Source organism: Pseudorasbora parva, chromosome 25 (assembly GCF_024679245.1).
Source record: "Pseudorasbora parva isolate DD20220531a chromosome 25, ASM2467924v1, whole genome shotgun sequence".
Lineage (NCBI taxonomy): Eukaryota > Metazoa > Chordata > Actinopteri > Cypriniformes > Gobionidae > Pseudorasbora > Pseudorasbora parva.
In genome coordinates this window covers 31724151-31745385 of record NC_090196.1, presented here as the reverse complement: position 1 = coordinate 31745385, position 21235 = coordinate 31724151, and the positions used below count along the sequence as shown (strand labels likewise).

The 21235-nt window shown below is 38.1% G+C and overlaps 1 protein-coding gene across 1 annotated transcript; it reads left to right on the top strand.

Moving 5' to 3' along the window:
* Positions 1-782: 782 nt before the first annotated feature.
* bbs4 (Bardet-Biedl syndrome 4) lies at positions 783-21233 on the top strand. Its single transcript, XM_067436103.1, has 16 exons — positions 783-858; positions 1607-1658; positions 3545-3624; positions 3707-3770; positions 4430-4541; positions 4660-4732; positions 5781-5834; positions 6020-6147; positions 10135-10189; positions 10492-10560; positions 12842-12994; positions 13080-13251; positions 14673-14742; positions 14841-14985; positions 19774-19981; positions 20870-21233. Exons 1-16 carry the CDS (start codon positions 835-837, stop codon positions 21010-21012), a joined length of 1602 nt encoding a protein of 533 aa, XP_067292204.1. The 5' UTR covers positions 783-834; the 3' UTR covers positions 21013-21233.
* The last annotated feature ends 2 nt before the right edge of the window (positions 21234-21235 follow it).

Below are 21235 nucleotides of genomic sequence, written 5' to 3'. Positions count from 1 at the left end.
ATTCTTGATATCAACAAGTGAATTTGAATGGCAGCCTATGGTGACTTTTAACTAGTAAAAATATATTTACAGATATTAAGAATTACACTTTTTACTAGTTGAAATTTAATTCTTGATATCAATAATTCGGATTTCTGTGAGTGATGGTACCATTAATTAGCCTAGAAATCTAGACGCACCCTAGCGGCAGCAAATCTAATCTGCCCGCGATTGTCGTCTAGCAACTCTCAATACACGTCTGAGCTGTAAAAGCCAAACTTGCCGGGCCAATCACATCGTGTATAGAGTCGGTGGGCAGGGCCATAATGACGACGGCCGAGTTGTGTTTGCGTGCTGCTAAGTAAACATAGAAACTGGCGAACGGCGGTCTTTCGAATCAGCTTTGACCATGACTCTGGAAGACTTGGAGTTAAAAAGGGAAGAGTTTTGCCGACCGGATACGGTGAATGTTTAATCTATCAACAAGCTCTGCTTCACCTTCGTTGCTCTGGTTGGTTATAGCACTGGTAGCTCTTTCCTATCGCGAGCAGAGGGAGTTTGAAAGACAACCGTTTATCCCGCCCCTCGGATTTGAGCCCTGTCAGTGAGTTTCCAGATCAAACATCTTGATGTGGGTCTGGCTTGTCAGGCTAACCAATATCAAGAATTAACATTTTTACTAGAGGAAATCTAATTCCTGATATCAAACATAGCATTTTAGCTTGTGTAAATTGATTTGTTGATATCAAAGAATATAGCCACAAAATGAATAAAGGTTTAAACGGCTTGCCATAGGTCAAGGACGTTGCCATAGAGAAAGAAGCGTCCGCCGGAAGTGAGAAGGAGAGAAGCGCGATGGCGGACGACGCCATGAAAACGGTAAGAAATGATGGAGATTTTTATTAAAAGACAAAAGCTCTTGCATTTAAAACATTTGATATGAACAAATATCTTCTTTATGGTGATTTATGGCCGTCTGCAACCGCTATTCTTCGTTATTTACTTGCTCGTCAGATTAAGTATGTCTCCAAAGAGAAAACAGTAAAAGATTGACATTTTAAATAACAAAAGTAGCCTGTGTTTTATTCAAATTTCGTTAAAGCTTGAAAAGCAAAGCTTGTCTTTCTAAAAAATCAAAAATAAGGTTATATTTTAAGTCCGTTTTAGGACCATTACGTTGTAACTTATTGCATTGTTTTTCTTTCCAAGTAAATTGACTTAACGTTAATTGTAAATAATATATACATTGTGTTTGTTATGCTGTCTTTATTATGATTTGCATTTTCTAAAAATATTACGCTTCTCTTAACATAAAATTAAATATTAAATTTAAAAGATTTGTCAGCAGTCAAAGTGTATCAAGTGCACAACAATAAGACAACATAAAAGATTGTATTGAAATGCTGGTAACACTATTTTAAAATGTCCTTGTCACACATGTAACATGTAGTTACTGAAGTAATAACTATAAATTATGAATAATTACATCCAAAACCAAACCTAGTCCTACACATAACCCTATAGTAAATACATGTAGTTAATTAATGTTACTCTGTACTTAAATGTAACAAGGACACCTTAAAATAAAGTGTAAGTGACATATGTATTTTAATTTTTTTGTGAGTAGGATGTGCAGCTGCCAATTGCCACAGACCTCAAGAAACCTCGTCCAAGGAAAGGTCAGAGTCACATTTATAACATCACATTATAAATCATTGTACAATTCAGTTTTAAAAGATAAAGTAATGCAAAACACAACTTTTAGACGGCATTCATCCTCTGGGTGGCGCTGTTTGCCTTTATTTCCCCCCCATTTTCCAGTGAAGAGGATTATGGCTCACAGGGAAAAGTCTGTCCAGGAATAGAACGGATTGAAATCAGATTTTGCCAGGGGGCTTGTAAGCAAGAGGAGAAAGATGCAGACGCTGCATGTCACGGCGGACGGGCTTCTTTTGTTCCGGGGCCCGCTGGATTTGGGATGAGGAGTCTTGTTGTGGCCCCCCATTGCGAGAAGAGACCGCTGCGGCGCACAGGGTTTTTTCTCTGCCCTCTATATCCAAAATAGAAGCTGTTTTCTGCAGAATTTCAGCGCCGCATTTGATATTTGCATTTTCAAGATTAGACCCGTTCATGTCCTACACAAGATGAAATGGCTTTTTATGTGGAATCAGGCTTGTCTCTTTTAAACTAATCCCAAAAAAGTTGTTGAACAGTGAAGTGACTTTAAAATGTCCTGGATTAGATGGGAAATTGAGGTTGCGCAAACACACTTTACAAGCAAAGCATTTGACTGACAGACAAATTCAAACACACTGAGACTGAGAAAAGTGAAAATTAAGATCCTCCAGAATTGGCAATGGCATTTTTAAGTGTCTGGACTCTTTTGTGCACCACTATACATCAGCTGGGTTTCCACTGAAACGTGAACCTTTTCAAGGTTCGCAAAACAAGCAAATGTGAATTGGGTGTGTCTCCATCAAGTTATTCAAGTGGATGATGGTAGTATTGGTAACCTAGTAACCAACAGTATATAAAAAAAACTTTACCTGGCTTAAGAAAGTGGTAACAAAAGACCACATTCCACCAAACTAATAAAGCGTACCATGTACACAAAAGCAGATGTTTACTGAGATTGGTCTTTTAATATCACTTTCTTAGTAGATTATTTAAGACACATTAAAGGTGCACTATGTAGTATTTTTGCAGTAAAATATCCAAAAACCACTAGGCCAGTGTTATATATTTTGTTCAGTTGAGTTCTTACAATATCCCAAATGTATCCAACTATTTGTAAATTGTGAGAAAATTGCTATTTTAACTAAGGACCGGGATGTTTCAGCATAGCGTCTGAGGAAGTCGCTTGTCAATTGCGTCATATCTGCGCTACCCTCGGTTTCAGGTTTTATTTGGCAGGAGCGCTTCACTCTTAGCAGTGTGAACAAGTGAACGCAACGTCATAACATCATTTTAAACACACTTAAATGTATCTAATATGATAAACAGAGCTGCTTTACCTTATACACATGACTGGAAGAGCGGATCAGTGCAGGCCCCCGGCAACTGTGTCCCGTCCCGTCATAATAAAAGCCCTGGTGCTCGCGAGCCGTGTGTTTGTGTAACAATCGCTCCAGCGGCCGTGCTCAGCTCCTCAACACTCGCTCCTGCTCTGCTTTACACTACAGTAATGTTAATAACCGCATCCATCAACATGATTTCTGCCCGAGTCCTATTTTCTACCGGCTGTGAGGTGAAGACCACATGTCCCAAGATGCTGCGCTCACACTTGCCGTCATCAAACTACACCTTTGTTTTGAATAGGCGCCCTCTAGTGGACGGAAAATTACATAGTGCACCTTTAAGCGATTAGTCACATGGGTTTAATTTTTGTGGGCATTTCCATGTCAGAAACCACCTCAAGCGAGAAGGTTTTGAGAATTTATTTTTTGAGCAAAATGTAGCACCTTCTATCACTCGTTTCTGATGCGATACTTAAAAATGCGCATGAAGACAGGGTGATGGAAACCGTTGCATACTTCTATACAGGATGTTTCTCTTCTGCCTGCAGCTCCTGAACTTCCGATTCTGGAAAGGAGAAACTGGCTTATACATCTGCATTACATCCGCAAAGATTATGAGACCTGCAAGGTAAAACCATAGCATCCTACGGGGATATATATATAGAATGCTCTTTATAATGTGAACTGATTTGTGTTGCTTTTGATTTCAGGCCATTATCAAGGAACAACTGCATGAAACTCAAGGCATGTGTGAATATGCCGTGTATGTTCAAGGTCAGTGAAAAATACACAATAAACATTATTTTACTACAATGTAGTCATGTTACAGACAGACAGTTCGACTATAATGCTTGAGCTAGATTTATTTGAGTTGTTAAAGTGCTCCTATTATGCTATTTTAAAGGCTCCTAATTTAGTTTTGGAGTCTTCTACAAAAGGTTTACATGCATCAAAGGTAAAAAAAAACACTTTAATGTTCTCATAATATACTTTACGTTGCACATCACCTCATTTCTCAGTGATTCTCAAACGACTCGACAGTTTCTCTAAAGCTCTCATTTTCCGAGAGCCTTCTCTGCTCTAATTTAAGGTCTGGACGCCAATTCGTGTGAAAATGATCCTTCATTCTCTCACAATATGAGACTGATTAATCTTGACATTGTCCTCCAGGAATATGGCCATGATGTTCTTCCTACATGGTTGCTTAAGAAATGAAAAGCTACACACTCCATCAATCAGGGCTAGAAGAACCGCTGCCAAAAAAATAACATGCTAGAATCATCACAATCGCTGCAATGTAATGGGGTCATATGATTTAAAAACTAGCTTTAAACGGTAGTATGCAGTACACTTGTGCTCTGTTCCAAACACAGGCGATGTGTCCCAGTTTATCGCTGTGAATGACTGCTGTGTGTGTGTGTGTGTGTCTGCAGCTCTGATCATGCGGTTAGAAGGGAACATCCAGCAGTCTCTAGAGTTGTTTCAGAGTTGTGCCATCCTCAACCCCAAAAGCTCTGACAACCTCAAGCAAGTGGCGCGATCGCTGTAAGCACAATTAAGTCCAGATATATATATATGCTGTGCCTATCGAATCTGGTTTGAATAGAAATGAATTAAGAAATATGTTAACTTATTTCATGAACTGTGCCTACTTTGTGTTTAGTTTCCTATTAGGGAAGCACAAAGCTGCTATTGAGGTTTATAATGAAGCAGCACGTCTCAATCAGAAAGACTGGGTAAGTTCACATCAGTGTGTTTAAATGAGTTATTCACTAAAAAATGAAACTCGCCCCCTGATCTTGTTCCAGACTCATATGCTGTTGTTGTTGTTTTTTTCCATACAAGAAATTTCTTTACAAAGGTCTTTTCTATACAGTGACTTATTTATTTATTTATTTATTTATTTATTTATTTCAATGTTAAGTTATAGACAGACTTTATTTATTTATTCATTTATTTATTTATTTCAATGGTTATGGTAGGTGCTAGGGTTTATACTGTATATTATTATTATTATTATTATTATTATTATTATTATTATTATTATTATATTTAAATGGTTAAGATAGGGGTCAGGGTTTATACTGTATTTTTTTTTATTTTTTTATTAGGGTTCATGCTAGGGGTATACAATTATTATTATTTAATTGTTATTTTTTATTTTATTATATTTAAATGATTAAGATAGGGTCAGGGTTTATTTTGTATATATTATTTATTTATTTTATTTAAATGGTTAAGATGGGGTCAGTTTTTTATTTTATTTTATTTTTTGTATTAATATTATTTAAATGATTAAGATAGGGTCAGGGTTTAAACCGTATATTTTATTTATTTTATTTTATTGAAATTGTTAAGGTAGGGGTCAGGGTTTATTTGTGTGTATTTTATGTATTTTTATTTAGATTGTTCAGTTAGCGACAAGGTTTATATTGTGTATAGTTTATATTGTTATGTATGTATTAATTTAGATGTGTTAATGTAGTGGTTAGGGTTTATATTTCATTTATTTATTTATTTAAATTGTTAATTCAATTTTGTTAATTTTATTTACTATTATTCTTATATTTATTTTATTTAGTCCTCTTGAAGTTTCACAACCATTGGCTTTGATTAAACAGAAAAGAGTATATTCTTTTGATTTCAGCTTTTTTGTTCCACAGGTCTGGTGTGACTTGAGTAAATTGTGTGGGGAAAAAAGTGTGAACTTTCATTTTAATCACCTGTAATTTAATGAGATGCATGTGAAATACTGAATTAATGTGTGATTATTTTTACCTGCAGGAGATCAGCCATAATCTGGGCGTTTGCTACATCTTCACCAAAGACTTCAGGAGTGTAAGATTCTGATCCGTTCAGTCATTTCTTTTCCATATTATTGTAGTACATAATATGTTATTTAACATACTTCCTGTACTTTTACTGATTGTATGTAAGATTACAGATGTAGCAGTGATGGTATTTGAGTGAATCTAACTCGTAAGTCCTCACTGATGTTAAAAGCGTCCTCTCTGTGTCTGCAGGCAGAAGAGCAGTTAAACTTGGCATTGCAGCTGAATAAACACGATCTGACCTACATGATGCTGGGAAAAATCCACTTACTGCAGGGGGACACGGAGAAAGCCATCGACGTCTACAAGAGCGCTGTGGAGTAAGTCTCATACACACCCCCACTTTTAAGGGCTCATCTTTTATATTGTTGTAGCATTTTATCTTTTGCACCAAAGCATCATAGTTCTTGCACTAGTTTAAATTCTACAAGAGCATCTGGAGACTGTGAAGTTTGGTGTATATAAATATAAATTAAATTTAGTACAATAAATACTTTATAGAGAGAGAGAGAGAGAGAGAGAGAGAGAGAGAGAGAGAGAGAGAGAGAGATTGTCAATCGAAGCTTTTTCTCTAATTAATCATGATTTAATATTTAAATAATTATTATTATTATTTCTTTGTTAATTTATTATTTAATGTATAATTTAATATTATTTTTGATATGGTTTTTCTTTTCAAAAATGTATGATTGTGTAAATAGTTTACAATTTATATATTTTACAACTATACCTATCTTTTCCACTCTGCCATTATTTAAAAAAAAGAATATATACATATTTGACGCTATATTTAAATACTAATTTATATTTATAATAATAATAATAATAATAATAACAATAATAATAAAAAAGTGTGTATGTGTGTGTATATATATATATATATATATATATATATATATGTGTATATATATAATTTATTAGATATTTAATTTGCATAATTACAAATGAAAGTGTGAATGTGTAATATATATATATATATATATGAGAGAGAGAGAGAGAGAGAGAGAGAGAGAGAGAGAGAATTTATTAAATAGTTTTTGATATTTAGTGTCTACTACTTATTATTACTATTATTAATATTAATATTTGTTATTAACATTTTGCACTACGGTCCACCAAACTCATGTAGTTCTTGCACTACTTTAAATTCACCAAGAGCATCCTGTCAAGTTTGATGAACACTTTTACTCGCATAAATATGTGTTTTATGTTTCATGCGTGCACATCATGCTTCCTTGCTATCAAGCAATCTCACTTTTCATGTGGAGGTCATTAGCCGCGATTCTCGTACGTTCGGATCAAAAGCTGCATAACTCGAGCACTTAGACCTCCAAACATGTTTTATCGTATGTCTTGTCACCAGTCACACTTGACTTGAAGAGTCAAACACACTTTTGTGGTGACTTACACAGAACGCATTTCAACAGATTTTGGTCATGTTTTGCACAACGTTTGTAAAGATGTACGAGTTTTGTTGCCAGAGAGGAACTTCAGACGCCTAGAGATGCTCTCAGCGTGTCGCTCTGCCACCGCGCAGATAAGACGCCCAAGGCAGCGAAGCATGCTGGGATCAGTGAAGCGCTCATAGCTGTAATTAATCACATTTACTGTCTCACTGTGACCGCTCTAACATCTCCCTTTTCTGTTTCTCTCTCTACCTCTTCTTTTTTTTCTTTCTCTTTGTCTTCTCAAAAAAAAACCTGTGGACTTGCTGAAGTAGGCTGTCTTTTTTTCCTTAAAGGGACAGCTCACCCAAAAGCTGTCATTATTTACTCACATTTCATGTTGTCCATACCCGTATAACTTTCTTTTTTTTTCAATGGAAAACAAAAGTAGGCTAAATCTTCCCGCTGCTCTTTTCCATACAGCGAATAGTAGCAACAGCTGTCAAGCTCAAAGAACATGCAAAAGCACCATAAATGTGTTATAACAGTAGTCTGAATCACTTTTACAGTCATATGATGGCTTTGTGTGAGTTGCAGACCAAAATTTATTTTGTTATTTGCAGGAAAATGTATTTAAACGACAGTGTATTTAAATAATAGTTATTATTTCTTTATTAATTTTATTTTAATGTGTAATGAATTTAAATTTTTAATTTTTACCCCCCAAAACATGAATATATTTTCATATATATATATATATTTTTTGTAATAATTATTATTACTAACATTATTTCTTTATTATTTTATATTTAATATTTTAATATGATTTTTTTCCCCCAAAAATTTGTAATTTGTGTAATTAGTTTACAATTTGTGTATTTCATAACAAAAATACATGTAGATTATGTGTAAATAGTTTACAGTTAAAAATTTTTTTACAGTATATATTGCTAATAATTATTGTTTGTATTATGGCAATGAATAATTGAGAATAATAATGAGTATTTGGGAAAAATAAATATAATGCTTAATTCCAATCAAAACGATGTCGGAAGGCAAAGGCCATTAAAAATAGCCCTCCTTATCCTAAAGCATAATATAGCTTCTTATTTCTTTCTGAGGGGATCACTGATGGCAAACGACACTAGTCCTCATGTTTTTTAATACTTTATGTTCATAAGCTCTATATACATTGATTGTATAGAAAACACACAATGTGTTCACCAATATATAAGGTCTTTGTAGTTTGGACCAACCTGAGGGTGAATATATAATGACAGAGTTTTTATTTTTGGGTCAGCCACTCCTGCAAAGACTAACATTCAACAAATGAAAGTGCAAAAGGAATCACTAATCTGCTTTTCTCAGCGGGAATCCAACGATTTGATGACTCTTGATTACTGTTGTTGACTTTCCTTTCTTCCCGGAGAGCAGAAATGTAGATGACTCTGAAGAATTCTCCTCCCCTTGTCCACACACACACACACACACACACACACACACACACACACACACACACACACACACACACACACACACACACACACACACACACACACACACACACACACACACACACACACACACACACACACACACACACACACACACACACACACACACACACACACACACACACACACACACAGAGAGAGTCTGCGGGTCTGGCTCAGATATCAGAGAACAGCAGGGAGCATTCGTGTGTGTGTGTGTGTTTGAGATCTCCTCATTATCGTAGCCCTCCCGCTGAGCCGATGAATTAGTAACGTGTAGCAGTGGGACGCTTCGTAATGAGAGGAGCTTTCAGCGGCCGCCGCAGAGTTCCCACATTTCCCACCTCACGATAGCAGGAAGATGTGCCTCACAGCCAGCATGAATTAATAACAGCTCGCTGCTGGCATAAGCCGCTCAAACACACACGTGATGGAGGAGTCTGAGACCCGAGAAAGGGCTTCTTTCATCCCTCTCAAGAGTGTCACCCGACCCGCCACAATGTGATTGAGTCGAGCAGGACACACGTTTCTGAATCAATATGCTTTAGTCCTGGAACAGCAACTAATAAGCATAACTAGATTTAAATAAGGTTATAGTGACCTGAGACACAAACCACCCACTGAAATCTGATTGGTCGACTGAAGTGTGATACTTTGCTAAATCAGGTTAAGATGACTGATGACTGGTTAAGCTGAACCTGACTGGTCTGCGGCTATGCAGCCCCATACGCAACAGTGTATTCTGACATCTTTTTATCTGAACCAGCATTAACTTCTTGAGTAATTTGAGCTCCAGTAGCTCGTCTGCTCGTGCATCAATGAGCCTTGGCCGCCCATGACCCTGTGGCCGGTTCTCCACTGTTCCTCTTGGAGCACTTTTGATAGAGACTGACCACTGCAGACCGGGAACAGCCCACAAGAGCTGCAGTTTTGGAGATGCTCTGACCCAGTCGTCTAGACATCACAGTTTGGCCCTTGTCAAACTCGCTCAAATCCTTACGCTTGCCTATTTTTTCTGCTTCTAACACATCGACTGTGAGGACTAAATGTTCACTTGCTGCCTAATATATCCCACCCACTAACAGGAGCCGTGATGAAGAGAATCAGTTATTCTCTTCTCCTGTCATAATGTTATGCCTGATTGGTGTGTATTAGGGATGCGCCGGGAAATTATAATTATAATTTCATGTGGCCATTAATCAGCATCCGGGAAACTGTGACCATGTGAATGGATTATTATTTTGATCAATCTCAAGTAAATATTTTAGATCAAAAAGGTTTGGCCAAAAAACTATTGGTAATGCCTGCATTACAGTAATGACAATTACAGCCAAATGTGCTTAATTTTCAGGGAAATAATGTAAAAAAAAATATTTATGCTTTAAATAAAGTAAAAATTAATCAAAATATTCACGGTTATCTTTCTCAGATTTTCTCCTGAGAACACAGAGCTGTTGACCACGCTGGGACTGCTCTACATGCAGGTGAGTGGCCAGTCTGGGATTGTGAACAGATCATTCATGCCTTCAGTTTGATTTCAAACACAGAAAACTGACGATGATTAGTGAAGTTGCTTAAGTATTTTTACTAGCACTGAACAAACTCCCAACCTTCAAAATGTGTTACTTTTCATAGTGAGTAAACTTGAAAATGTTTGTCTGGTGGATGATAAAATGGCAAAATCGTATAGAATCATATTAACAACTAGACACTTTAAGGTGGACTCAGTTAGAAAGCCCTAGTAATTATAGTTTTTATGTTTACCTCTTGTCTTGTCTTTCATTAGCTTGGGAAATACCAGAAAGCCTTTGAGCACCTCGGAAACGCTCTGACATACGACCCCAATAACTTCAAGGTGGGATTCAAGTTCACCAACCCCATTTGACCGTGACACTGAATTTGTGTGTGTGTTCTTGTATGTGTATTTTGTTTGAAATTTTTAATTACTCTAATACAGTAACAAAAATCATAAAAACAATTATGATTGCATATACTTTACAATTTAAATCAGTGGATCTCAACCTTTTTTACTTCATTGTCCACAACAATATTTAAAAACCCAGACTCACAATTTCTTTCCAGTAGCATATTTCAGAGCTTGGCATAACTTGACATAATGTATATTCGTTATAAAAATTTAACCAAATACTAAGACATTGAGTTGTTTAAGCTTTTAATGCTTGTTTTGCCCATTTTAAATATTTTTAAATCTCACTGTAGTCAATAGTTGTATCCCTTAAAACTCATCTTTAATCTCCAAAATGACATTTAAACGTTTTTCCCTGTGAAAAAAAATATTCATGCCTTAAAATAGCTGAAATGTAACTCGACACCCTTGCTTCATTTATTATACATGGCCTCATGAATATGCTTTTAGGGGTTAACAGCTTATGACCCAGGACCAGTAGTGAAGAAATGAAGACAGAGTCAGGATTGTAATTAATTAAAAGAAAAATTTACTTAAGAATAGTTTGCCGTTTCAAAAGCAGAAGCCAGCTTCAAGTCTCACAAGGAGTTCGTAGGCTGCGCTCCCTCTCTCACTGTCTCGTTGCCTCGCCCTATCGTACATACAATTGTCCCAACAGTTATACCGTTTTCAAGGTCTTATCCACAACATTACTGCAATGTGGATGGTTCTGATTGGCTCAGAGACAATGCACAGTCATGGTAAATTTCCACTCGAGTCAGTTAATCTGATGCACGTTTCCACTGACGTGTCACTTGTTGATGCTTTCACCCAGAATTAGGCCCGTAGTGACCTTCCAGATCTGGAGCAGGTGCCAGCTTGTCCAGAACAACAAGTCCACCCATCGCTTAGGGTGCCCATTGTACACCATTCTCAACACTGATCTGTAACAGAGAATATTGCGCACACACACAGATACACAGTGTCTCCAAGGTTGGAGCTGATTAAGCTCCAGTTCTTCCCAAAGCATACTGATAACGTGCTTTCTTTGAGTGAGAGGGACACACAATAGTACAGGCAATATTCATCTTGAGTCTTTAGTGTTTCAATAAAAGGAAATATAAAAGGAATAAAACATAATAAATTAAATGAAAGACAAATCCATATTTCATATCTGGAAGCCGGGCTAAGTGAGTAAACCCTGTTACTGCACTCCTTACATGTTAGGGGTGTGTGATACCTCAAAAATCACGACCTTGTTGCCAGTGTTTATTGACACATCACACATCTCTAGGCCAGACCCTCAGTCACTCCTCAGAGACCAAATACACACTTTAGAAAACAAGAAACTAAAACAAAATCATAACTGGATAGAATCATTATAATAATATAGGATAAATATTGATTAAAGTTTTGATTATGAAGTTAATTAGGATATAAATATATACAGGTATATTGAAGCGGCAGTGGATTTCAGAATCCCCCCTTCAATGCAAACGAGCCCCGCCTCCACTCACTCATACAGGCTTGTCTACAAGTCAAAACGAATGGTAATGTAACGAAACAAATTGATCGCTCTTTACAAAGTCAGACTCATAATGGTAATTAATATGATTATGCTTTTGCTTGACTACGTTATCAAACAGCTAATAATGTGTCGCTTATCTTACACAAACCATGTTCCCATTCCCTTTCTAAAAACATCATAGAACATATAGTTCATCATAACCTCATAATATACATCATGTACATAATTCACCCACTATATTGCTAAAAATACTCGCTTTTTCAAATAAACTGAAAAATACACCAGTATAACCTGCTTCTTTTGAGACTCCCCTGCTCCAGAGCGGTCATAGTGAATGATATGCTAAAGCCCCGCCCCCCTCGTGACGTGATTGGTTACAGAAGGTAGTTTGTGATGTCAGAAGCACCAGCAAATTCAAACCGTGTCTTTGGTTCACTGCAGTGATAAAGAGGAAATACTCAGCAATGGTGGGACTTAAAAATGTGCACATGGTTTGTCTTAAAGCATATTAAAAACACCTTATAGACCTATAAACAACATTAAAAACTTGATAACCAAGAGTCATTTTGAGGCCCCTGGTTGATAAACATTGTTTTAAATAATATTTGGGAATTTGTGACAACAATTTGTCTGTAATTATAATTTTTTTTCTTTAATATAATTAGTTTTGTCTTTGCATTCTGTTGTTTGTCACGTGTTCAGGCCATCCTCGCCGCCGGCAGTATGATGCAGACTCATGGGGATTATGACGTGGCCATGAACAAGTATCGTGTAGCGGCATACGCTGTCCCCGAAAGCCCCCCGCTCTGGAATAACATCGGGATGTGCTTCTTCGGCAAAAAGAAATACGTCGCTGTGAGTTACAGACCATCACTGGAACATTTTTCTACCCTAGCTTATCCCTTGTTGATTTCATGTCCCTCTTGCCTCTCTCCTCCAGGCCATCAGCTGTCTGAAGAGGGCAAACTACCTGTCTCCGTTTGATTGGAAGATCCTGTATAATCTGGGTTTGGTTCATCTCACCATGCAGCAGTACGCGTCAGCTTTCCACTTCCTGAGCGCCGCCATCAACCTGCGGCCACGCATGAGCGAACTCTACATGCTCCTGGCCGGTACATATATCACATAATCAATAGCTATGTTTCCAGCCACCTACAGCTCTGGAAAAAATTAAGAGACCAATTAACATTGAGAAATCAATGTTAAGTAGTCTCTTAATTTTTCCAGAGCTGTATTTTTATGCACATTTTAGGAAATTTGGAAAAAGTAATACTGGATGGAAGTAGCAAGATGTGCATAAATTCTTGAAGCAGATACATTTTTTTATCCGATAAGAGGATGTGCATAAACTACAATGGAAACGCATTTACTGAATAAATCCCTCGATGTAAAACCAGTGGACCAATCACATCACACAGACCGGAAGAAAGCATTTCGGGTTTTTGCTCACAATATTCTTAGCACAGAATTACTCTGGGAGACCCCTTTTTTTTAAAATACAAAATTTAGACTTTTATGTGTGCACGAGAAAACATTCAACTTAACATATGGGACAATGCACACTGAGCCAACTATTGCGCCATCAGCCCATTTCACGGTGTGGTTTCTTGGCCCTCACAGAGTATGTGTTAAAGCAGACCTAAGGCCTTGAAATATGATGTACTGCTTTAACTGAAACCACATGTTTGAACACTTTTTCACAGTACCTGTCTTTTTTATAGACCTTTGAACTTGGCAAACTTGGCGTGTTTCATCTCATGGTTTCTCCGCTGCCACAGACGATGCGTTAAATTGGACATTAGCCCTTGATATTAGAGGTACCACCCTAAGGAAAACCACATTTTGAGCAAACAACTCTATTAATTAATGTGCATCAATGCTCTCTTCTTTATAGTAAGATGGCAGTGATGCACTAAGGAAATAGGTCATAGTATGGATAAAACTAGAAATTGTACTCAAAAAAATGCACATTTGAATATTTTCTTGGAGGCATGCAGAAGCCTGTATACTTATTTTTTATTTTAGAGGCTCTGTATGTAGTGAAATCAATGATGTGTTGAAACTGGGTCACGGATATATAGTTTATTTGCAATAAAAAGTTCAAAAAGCTTGATCAAATCCAGCACGTCTGTGAATCAAATTTACCAAATAAACCCCTCGAATGCACAACAAAAAACTCATGTGACTTTTCCTCAACGGAGGATGTGATTGGATCACTGGACTAACCAGCAGGCCAATCGCATCTCATATGCTGAGTTGGCGGTTCTGAAATGCCTGAGCCAAAGTCTGTCATCAGAATGAATTGGTTTAATTCCTTCCCAGAAGCATCTCACGCGATTGCCTTTCAAACACAGAGACACAAGTCATTTATAATGTACAAAAACTTGTTACAGATATTCTGGGGCAGTTTCCCAGGACATGTGCTGCTTTTAAATGTTTATTTTTATTAAATTAAATATATTTGTAATAGTTGTAAATGTCATATTCCTTTGTAAACTGAATCCAGTTTAATTTGATTAATTATCTCCATCAGTTGCCCTGACCAATCTGGATGACGCTGACAACGCCCGCAGGTCTTACGAGCAGGCGGTTCAGCTGGATGAGTATGTTCTCACTCTCTGATCTGTGCTGGTAAATCTACAGCGTGCATCAGCTTGTGTAAAATGAGTTGAGTTTAATTAAGTGAGTTCTGCCCTGACAGGTCAAACCCGCTGGTGAGTCTGAACTTTACGGTGTTCCTGTATAATCAGGGCGATAAGAAGGCCGCCCTGCAGCAGTACCAGGAGATGGAGAGAAAAGTCAACGCTCAGCTTGAGAACAACAGCAACACAGAGTTTGACCCAGAGGTACTGACGCCTGCTCTTATTCTGCCCACTTAGACATGAAAAAAACCATATGATTAACACTGAATGTGACAAAACAACCATTCTGGTCTTGATTATGTAGTTTATAAGCAATAAAAACAGAACACTCTGATATTTTTTAAAGATTTGATGCCACAATCCTCACAAACATTATCAAATCTGTAAATCATCTTATACAGCCTCAGTCCAAGCTGCGCCTATAAAATAAAAAAAAGAAGATTTTTTTTTTTAATATAAAAATAAAAATGTATTTATATATATAATACACAGTGCCTTGCGAAAGTATTCGGCCCACTTGAACTTTGCGACCTTTTGCCACATTTCAGGCTTCAAACATAATGATATGAAACTGTAATTTTTTTGTGAAGAATCAACAACAAGTGGGACACAATCATGAAGTGGAACGAAATTTATTGGATATTTCAAACTTTTTTAACAAATCAAAAACTGAAAAATTGGGCGTGCAAAATGATTCGGCCCCCTTAAGTTAATACTTTGTAGCGCCACCTTTTGCTGCGATTACAGCTGTAAGCCGCTTGGGGTATGTCTCTATCAGTTTTGCACATCGAGAGACTGACATATTTGCCCATTCCTCCTCCAGAACAGCTGGAGCTCAGTGAGGTTGGATGGAGAGCGTTTGTGAACAGCAGTTTTCAGTTCTTTCCACAGATTCTCGATTGGATTCAGGTCTGGACTCTGACTTGGCCATTCTAACACCTGAATATGTTTATTTTTGAACCTTTCCATTAGGGATGCACGATATTATCGGCACGACAACGGAATCGGCCGATGTGAAAACATTATGCCGATATGCCTTGCCGATATGATAACGTGTTGATATGTGCCTGCAATAACTCACGTGTGCAAGGAGTGCTACAGCGATAAGACCATGTCAGCACTGCGGTCATTCTTCAAGTGAAAACAAGAAAATACATTGCATGTACAGTGATTTATATTGACTGTTTTTAAATGCTGCCTTGAATTTCTGAATGCACGTACAGAAGGACGTTACCGTCAGCAGCAGATTTGCCACGTTTTCACAACAAAACTAGCCCAAAACAAGCCCAATCGCGTCTCCCCAGTCCCACTCTCTAGCGCGTGCGGCAGCCTCCACAGCAGCAGAAGCTCCTCCAGGTCCTAGTGCCCTCCAACTAGACCGCTATATATTTATACATGTAGTGGGTGCGCTGTTGTTACACTAATACAATGAAAAGTAGAATACACAAATAAATTGAAGTTACTTCTTGTTCAGAATAAACAAATCAGTAATGATGTCATAAATCACAAGCATGACACTTGTAAATTAAATAGTTTTATATACAGTGTATTAATCTGTAATAAAATTTTACGAAATGGATGATGAAAAATAATCCAAGGAGCTCTACAATAATTGTAGAATTAAAAGACAGCATCGATGGATGTCATGCCACCCCCACTTCATGTGCACAAACGTTAAATCCAAAAATACAATATTTAGGTTACAGCTGCATCTGGGGTGAAAAATTACTGACTTTATTATTGTTATTTTCAGAGCTTTTAATATACTCTTATCATAAAAAGAACTTTATTAACATTTATTTATCTTCAACAAGAATCCTTTTAGTAAGGATACCTCAGAAATCTGAAACCAGAATGAAAAAAAATAGTTTTTGCTCAAAATGGTGTTGTTTCCAAACAAAGGGAAAAAATAAACATATATCGGCATCGGCATCGGCCAAAATGAGCTGAAAAATATCGGCATATCGGATATCGGCAAAAATCCAATATCGTGCATCCCTACTTTCCATTGTAGATTTTGCTTTATGTTTTGGATCATTGTCTTGTTGGAAGACAAATCTCCGTCCCAGTCTCAGGTCTTTTGTAGACTCCATCAGGTTTTCTTCCAGAATGGTCCTGTATTTGGCTCCATCCATCTTCCCATCAATTTTAAAGGGGGGGTGAAATGCTGTTTCATGCATACTGATCTTTTTACACTGTTAAAGACTTGGAATCCCATACTAAACATGGACAAAGTTTCAAAAGTTAAGGTGGACGTTTGATGGGAGTATTTCTTTGTCAAAAATACTACTTCCGGTTAGTCATAAGTTTCGGCAAGTTTTTTGAGATCATGCGTCCCCTTTGACGTTAATGGGGGCGGAATTTCCTTGTATGGGCCTTACGGACAATTCTACCGGAAGCGCGTGAGAGAGAGCGAGGGAGAGAGCGAAAGTAACAGGCTACGCCCATCAAAGCGCTGGTTTGTAGGATGCTGGACAGGTGACAATTACACATAGCACATAACAATGTCCCCAAAAAAGTGCGTTTTTGGTTGCCAGACCAAGACAGTCCTGCACAGATTCCCCAAAACCCCGCGGTAAGGCAACAGTGGATGTAATTTGCTTTTCCGGATCAGCAACTGAGTTGCGCGAATGTTTATATCTGTTCGCTGCATTTCGGTGCCGACTGTTTCATAAACAAGGCCCAGCTCGACGCCGGATTTTCCCGATCGCCTAATGCTGAAGGATGGAGCAGTCCCAACGTTAGAAGGGTGAGTGAGACTGCTTCAAATGTCTGTGTTTTTTTTAGTCCGCTTACTGTCTACACAAACCACGCGTAAACACACAAACACACGTGCACAACTGCACTTCCCACATGTACACCTTCAAAGACAAAAATACGACGATATAATTCAAGTATAAATATGTAAATAACACAAGCCGCTAAGCATATTATATAGTTAGTGTATAACTTGTACCACATAGAGACGTCCTGCTCTAGTCGTTTTTGCTGCTGCTCCTGTTCAACTGCAGCCTCTGGGTCTGATTCCGGATCATAGATGTATGGCTGTATCTGATTAAAAGCCATATTTTTATTTTGAATAAAGTTTTTTTCCCGCTGTTAGGGATGACACAGCTTTACGACGCACTCGACTCAACACACAGCGCGCTGCTGCACACGTCATTATTTAGCTCCGCTCACACGACACGCCCCCACCCGCTCGGCTTTTTTCGGAAAGACTCGGAACAGCGCATCTTTCTTATATAATTATTAAAAAAATAAAGACTTTTCGGAGATATGCAGGATGCAATGCTACTCTATAGGTACTCAAGATTGACATGACACTGACTGAAACTGAGTGTTTCACCCCCCCTTTAACCATCTTCCCTGTCCCTGCTGTAGAAAAGCAGGCCCAAACCATGATGCTGCCACCACCGTGTTTGACAGTGGGGATGGTGTGTTCAGGGTGATGAGCTGTGTTGCTTTTACGCCAAACATAACGTTTTGCATTGTTGCCAAAAAGTTCAATTTTGGTTTCATCTGACCAGAGCACCTTCTTCCACATGTTTGGTGTGTCTCCCAGGTGGCTTGTGGCAAACTTTAAACAACACTTTTTTCTTCTTGCCACTCTTCCAGAAAGGCCAGATTTGTGCAGTATACGACTGATTGTTGTCCTATGGACAGAGTCTCCCACCTCAGCTGTAGATCTCTGCGGTTCCTCCAGAGGAATCATGGGCCTCTCTGCTGCATCTCTGATCAGTCTTCTCCTTGTATGAGCTGAAAGTTTAGAGGGACGGCCAGGTCTTGGTAGATTTGCAGTGGTTTGATACTCCTTTCATTGCATTATTATCGCTTGCACAGTGCTCCTTGGGATGTTTAAAGCTTGGGAATTATTTTTGTATCCAAATCCGGCTTTAAACTTCTCCAGACTATCTGAGACTATCACAGTGCAGGTGCATTTATACGGAGACTTGATTACACACAGGTGGATTCTATTTATCATTATTAGTCATTTAGGTCAACATTGGATCATTCAGAGATCCTCACTGAACTTCTGGAGAGAGTTTGCTGCACTGAAAGTAAAGGGGCTGAATAATTTTGCCCAATTTTTCAGTTTTTGATTTGTTAAAAAAGTTTGAAATATTCAATAAATTTCGTTCCCCTTCATGATTGTGTCCCACTTGTTGTTGATTCTTCACAAAAAATGACAGTTTCATATCATTATGTTTGAAGCCTGAAATGTGGCAAAAGGTCGCAAAGTTCAAGGGGGCCGAATACTTTCGCAAGGCACTATATATATATGTGTGTGTGTGCGTAGGTAGGTACTACCATGATATATGTATAAATACTTTACAATTTAAATAATATATAAACAGTTTTGCATTTATAATAATGAACATTTGTGAGCGAACATGCTTATAGATTATGCTTAGATATTGGTTCTAAAAGTTGTTTAAATTTTTTTCTTTTCTTCAAGAGGTCCTATTTATGCTTTCTTTAGTGTGTAATGTTGCTGTTTGAGTCCCTCCAGTGGGAGTTCTTCTCTATATCAGAGTCATTGTTTCTGAACTCCATTGTTGTGTTGAATTTTCTTCTTGGAACAAACACGTCACAATAATCCTCATTTCAATAATTCATGCAGAATAAAGAGGCGGGGCCTGGTTGAGTTATTTAGTAGTGTGTTGAAACTGGTAAGGGGCGGGACATTTCCCAGACAACCGCTTGACCAATCACAACACACTGCTCCAGCTGACCAATCAGAGCACATTGTGCTTTTCAGAAGGAGGGGTTTCATAGGGACAGGAACTAAACAGAGCATTACCAACAGACTGGGAAGAGAGGTGATGCAACAATGGAAAATAATATTTTATGAACATTCAAACATTCATTTTTGCATTCTACCTATATGCTCTTCCTCATCATATCAATCTGGTAATGAGTAAAAATGATGTTTCTAACACAAATGCTCACATTGCCATGAATCACAGGCGATCTCCTCTCTTTCTCACACAGATGGTTGAAATGGCTCAGAAAATGGGCGCCGCTCTACAAGCGGGTGAGAACCTTTACTGGAGCAAACCGGGCAAAGACGGCAAGACCAGCCACCGGTCCTCCTCCAGCAAACCCAGCAGCTCCCAGCAGCCCCTGGGCACCAACCAGGCCCTGGGTCAGGCCATGTCTTCAGCCGCAGGCTACAGCAAGAGCATGCAGATCACCGCAGGTACAGAACCCCTCCACTTAGGGCTGCACGATTATGACAAAACCATAATTGTCGATTATTCCCCTGAAATTGTAATTGCGATTTATAAATTACGATTATCACAATTTACATTGAATTAAGTTTTGAATAGCTTTATAACAATTTGAAGCGACTGCATGCTATATTGTTATATAAAAAAAAGGGCTGAAAATGTTTGCTTTCTTTAAATTAAAGGAAGTGTATGTAAGATTGTGGCCAAAACTGGTACTGCAGTTGTATCCCCCTCCCCCTGACTCGAGGTTGCCAGATTGGCTGCAGGATCAGCAGGAACGTTTGTAGATCTGCAGCTGTGGTAACTAGAGCAGATCTGGCAACCCGGATGCCCAAACACTACTGACTTCATGATTGGTCGATCGGTGGAGGGCGGAGCTTCAGGCCAAAACACAACATGTCATCATCAACATCAGTTGAGGGCTGCAACAACAACTTTATAATGACAATATCCTGGTCGGACTACTGTTGGCAGTGATATAAGTGTTTGAAATTAACATGATTTCTTAATGTCTAGTGACATATCAGGGCCATTTTATGATTCATTGAAATACATTTCTTACATACAGTTCCTTCAAAAATATATGTATGGTATTATGTTATACTAAAAAATAAAATTAAACAATGGGGGGGGGGGACTAAAGATAACATGTAGGGGGGGAACACATTAAACGCAGGAGTGGACCTTTTTTTTGTAATTGTGATTACATAATTGAGACAATTGTTTTTTTCCATAATTGTAATCACGTTTACAAATTTGATTAATTGTGCAGCCCTACCTCGACTTACATAGACAGACGGATAATGGCTGGATTCTAATAAGCTCAGTTCATCCTAATGCTCCGTCTGTCTCTCCAGAGCCCGAGGCGGATGTGAGCAGCGCCCCGTCTCCCCCTACAGTCACTCCCGGAGACCCCGAGGATGAGGATCATGAGGTGGAGGAGGCGCCCGAACCGGACAAACTCACAGAGAAGAGTAAACCCAAAGCCGTGGCTGAATAGAGCTCAAACTTTATTTTTATAACTTATGAATGTACATAAAATTTAGTTTAATCAAAGGGATAGTTCACCCAAAAATGAGACTGTGATGTTTATCTGCTGACCCCCAGTGCATCCAACATGTAAGTGTGTTTGTTTCTTCAGTAGAACACAAATGAAGATTTTTAACTCAACCATTGCTTGTATAATGCATATAATTAGACTTAGACCCCATTGACATCCATTA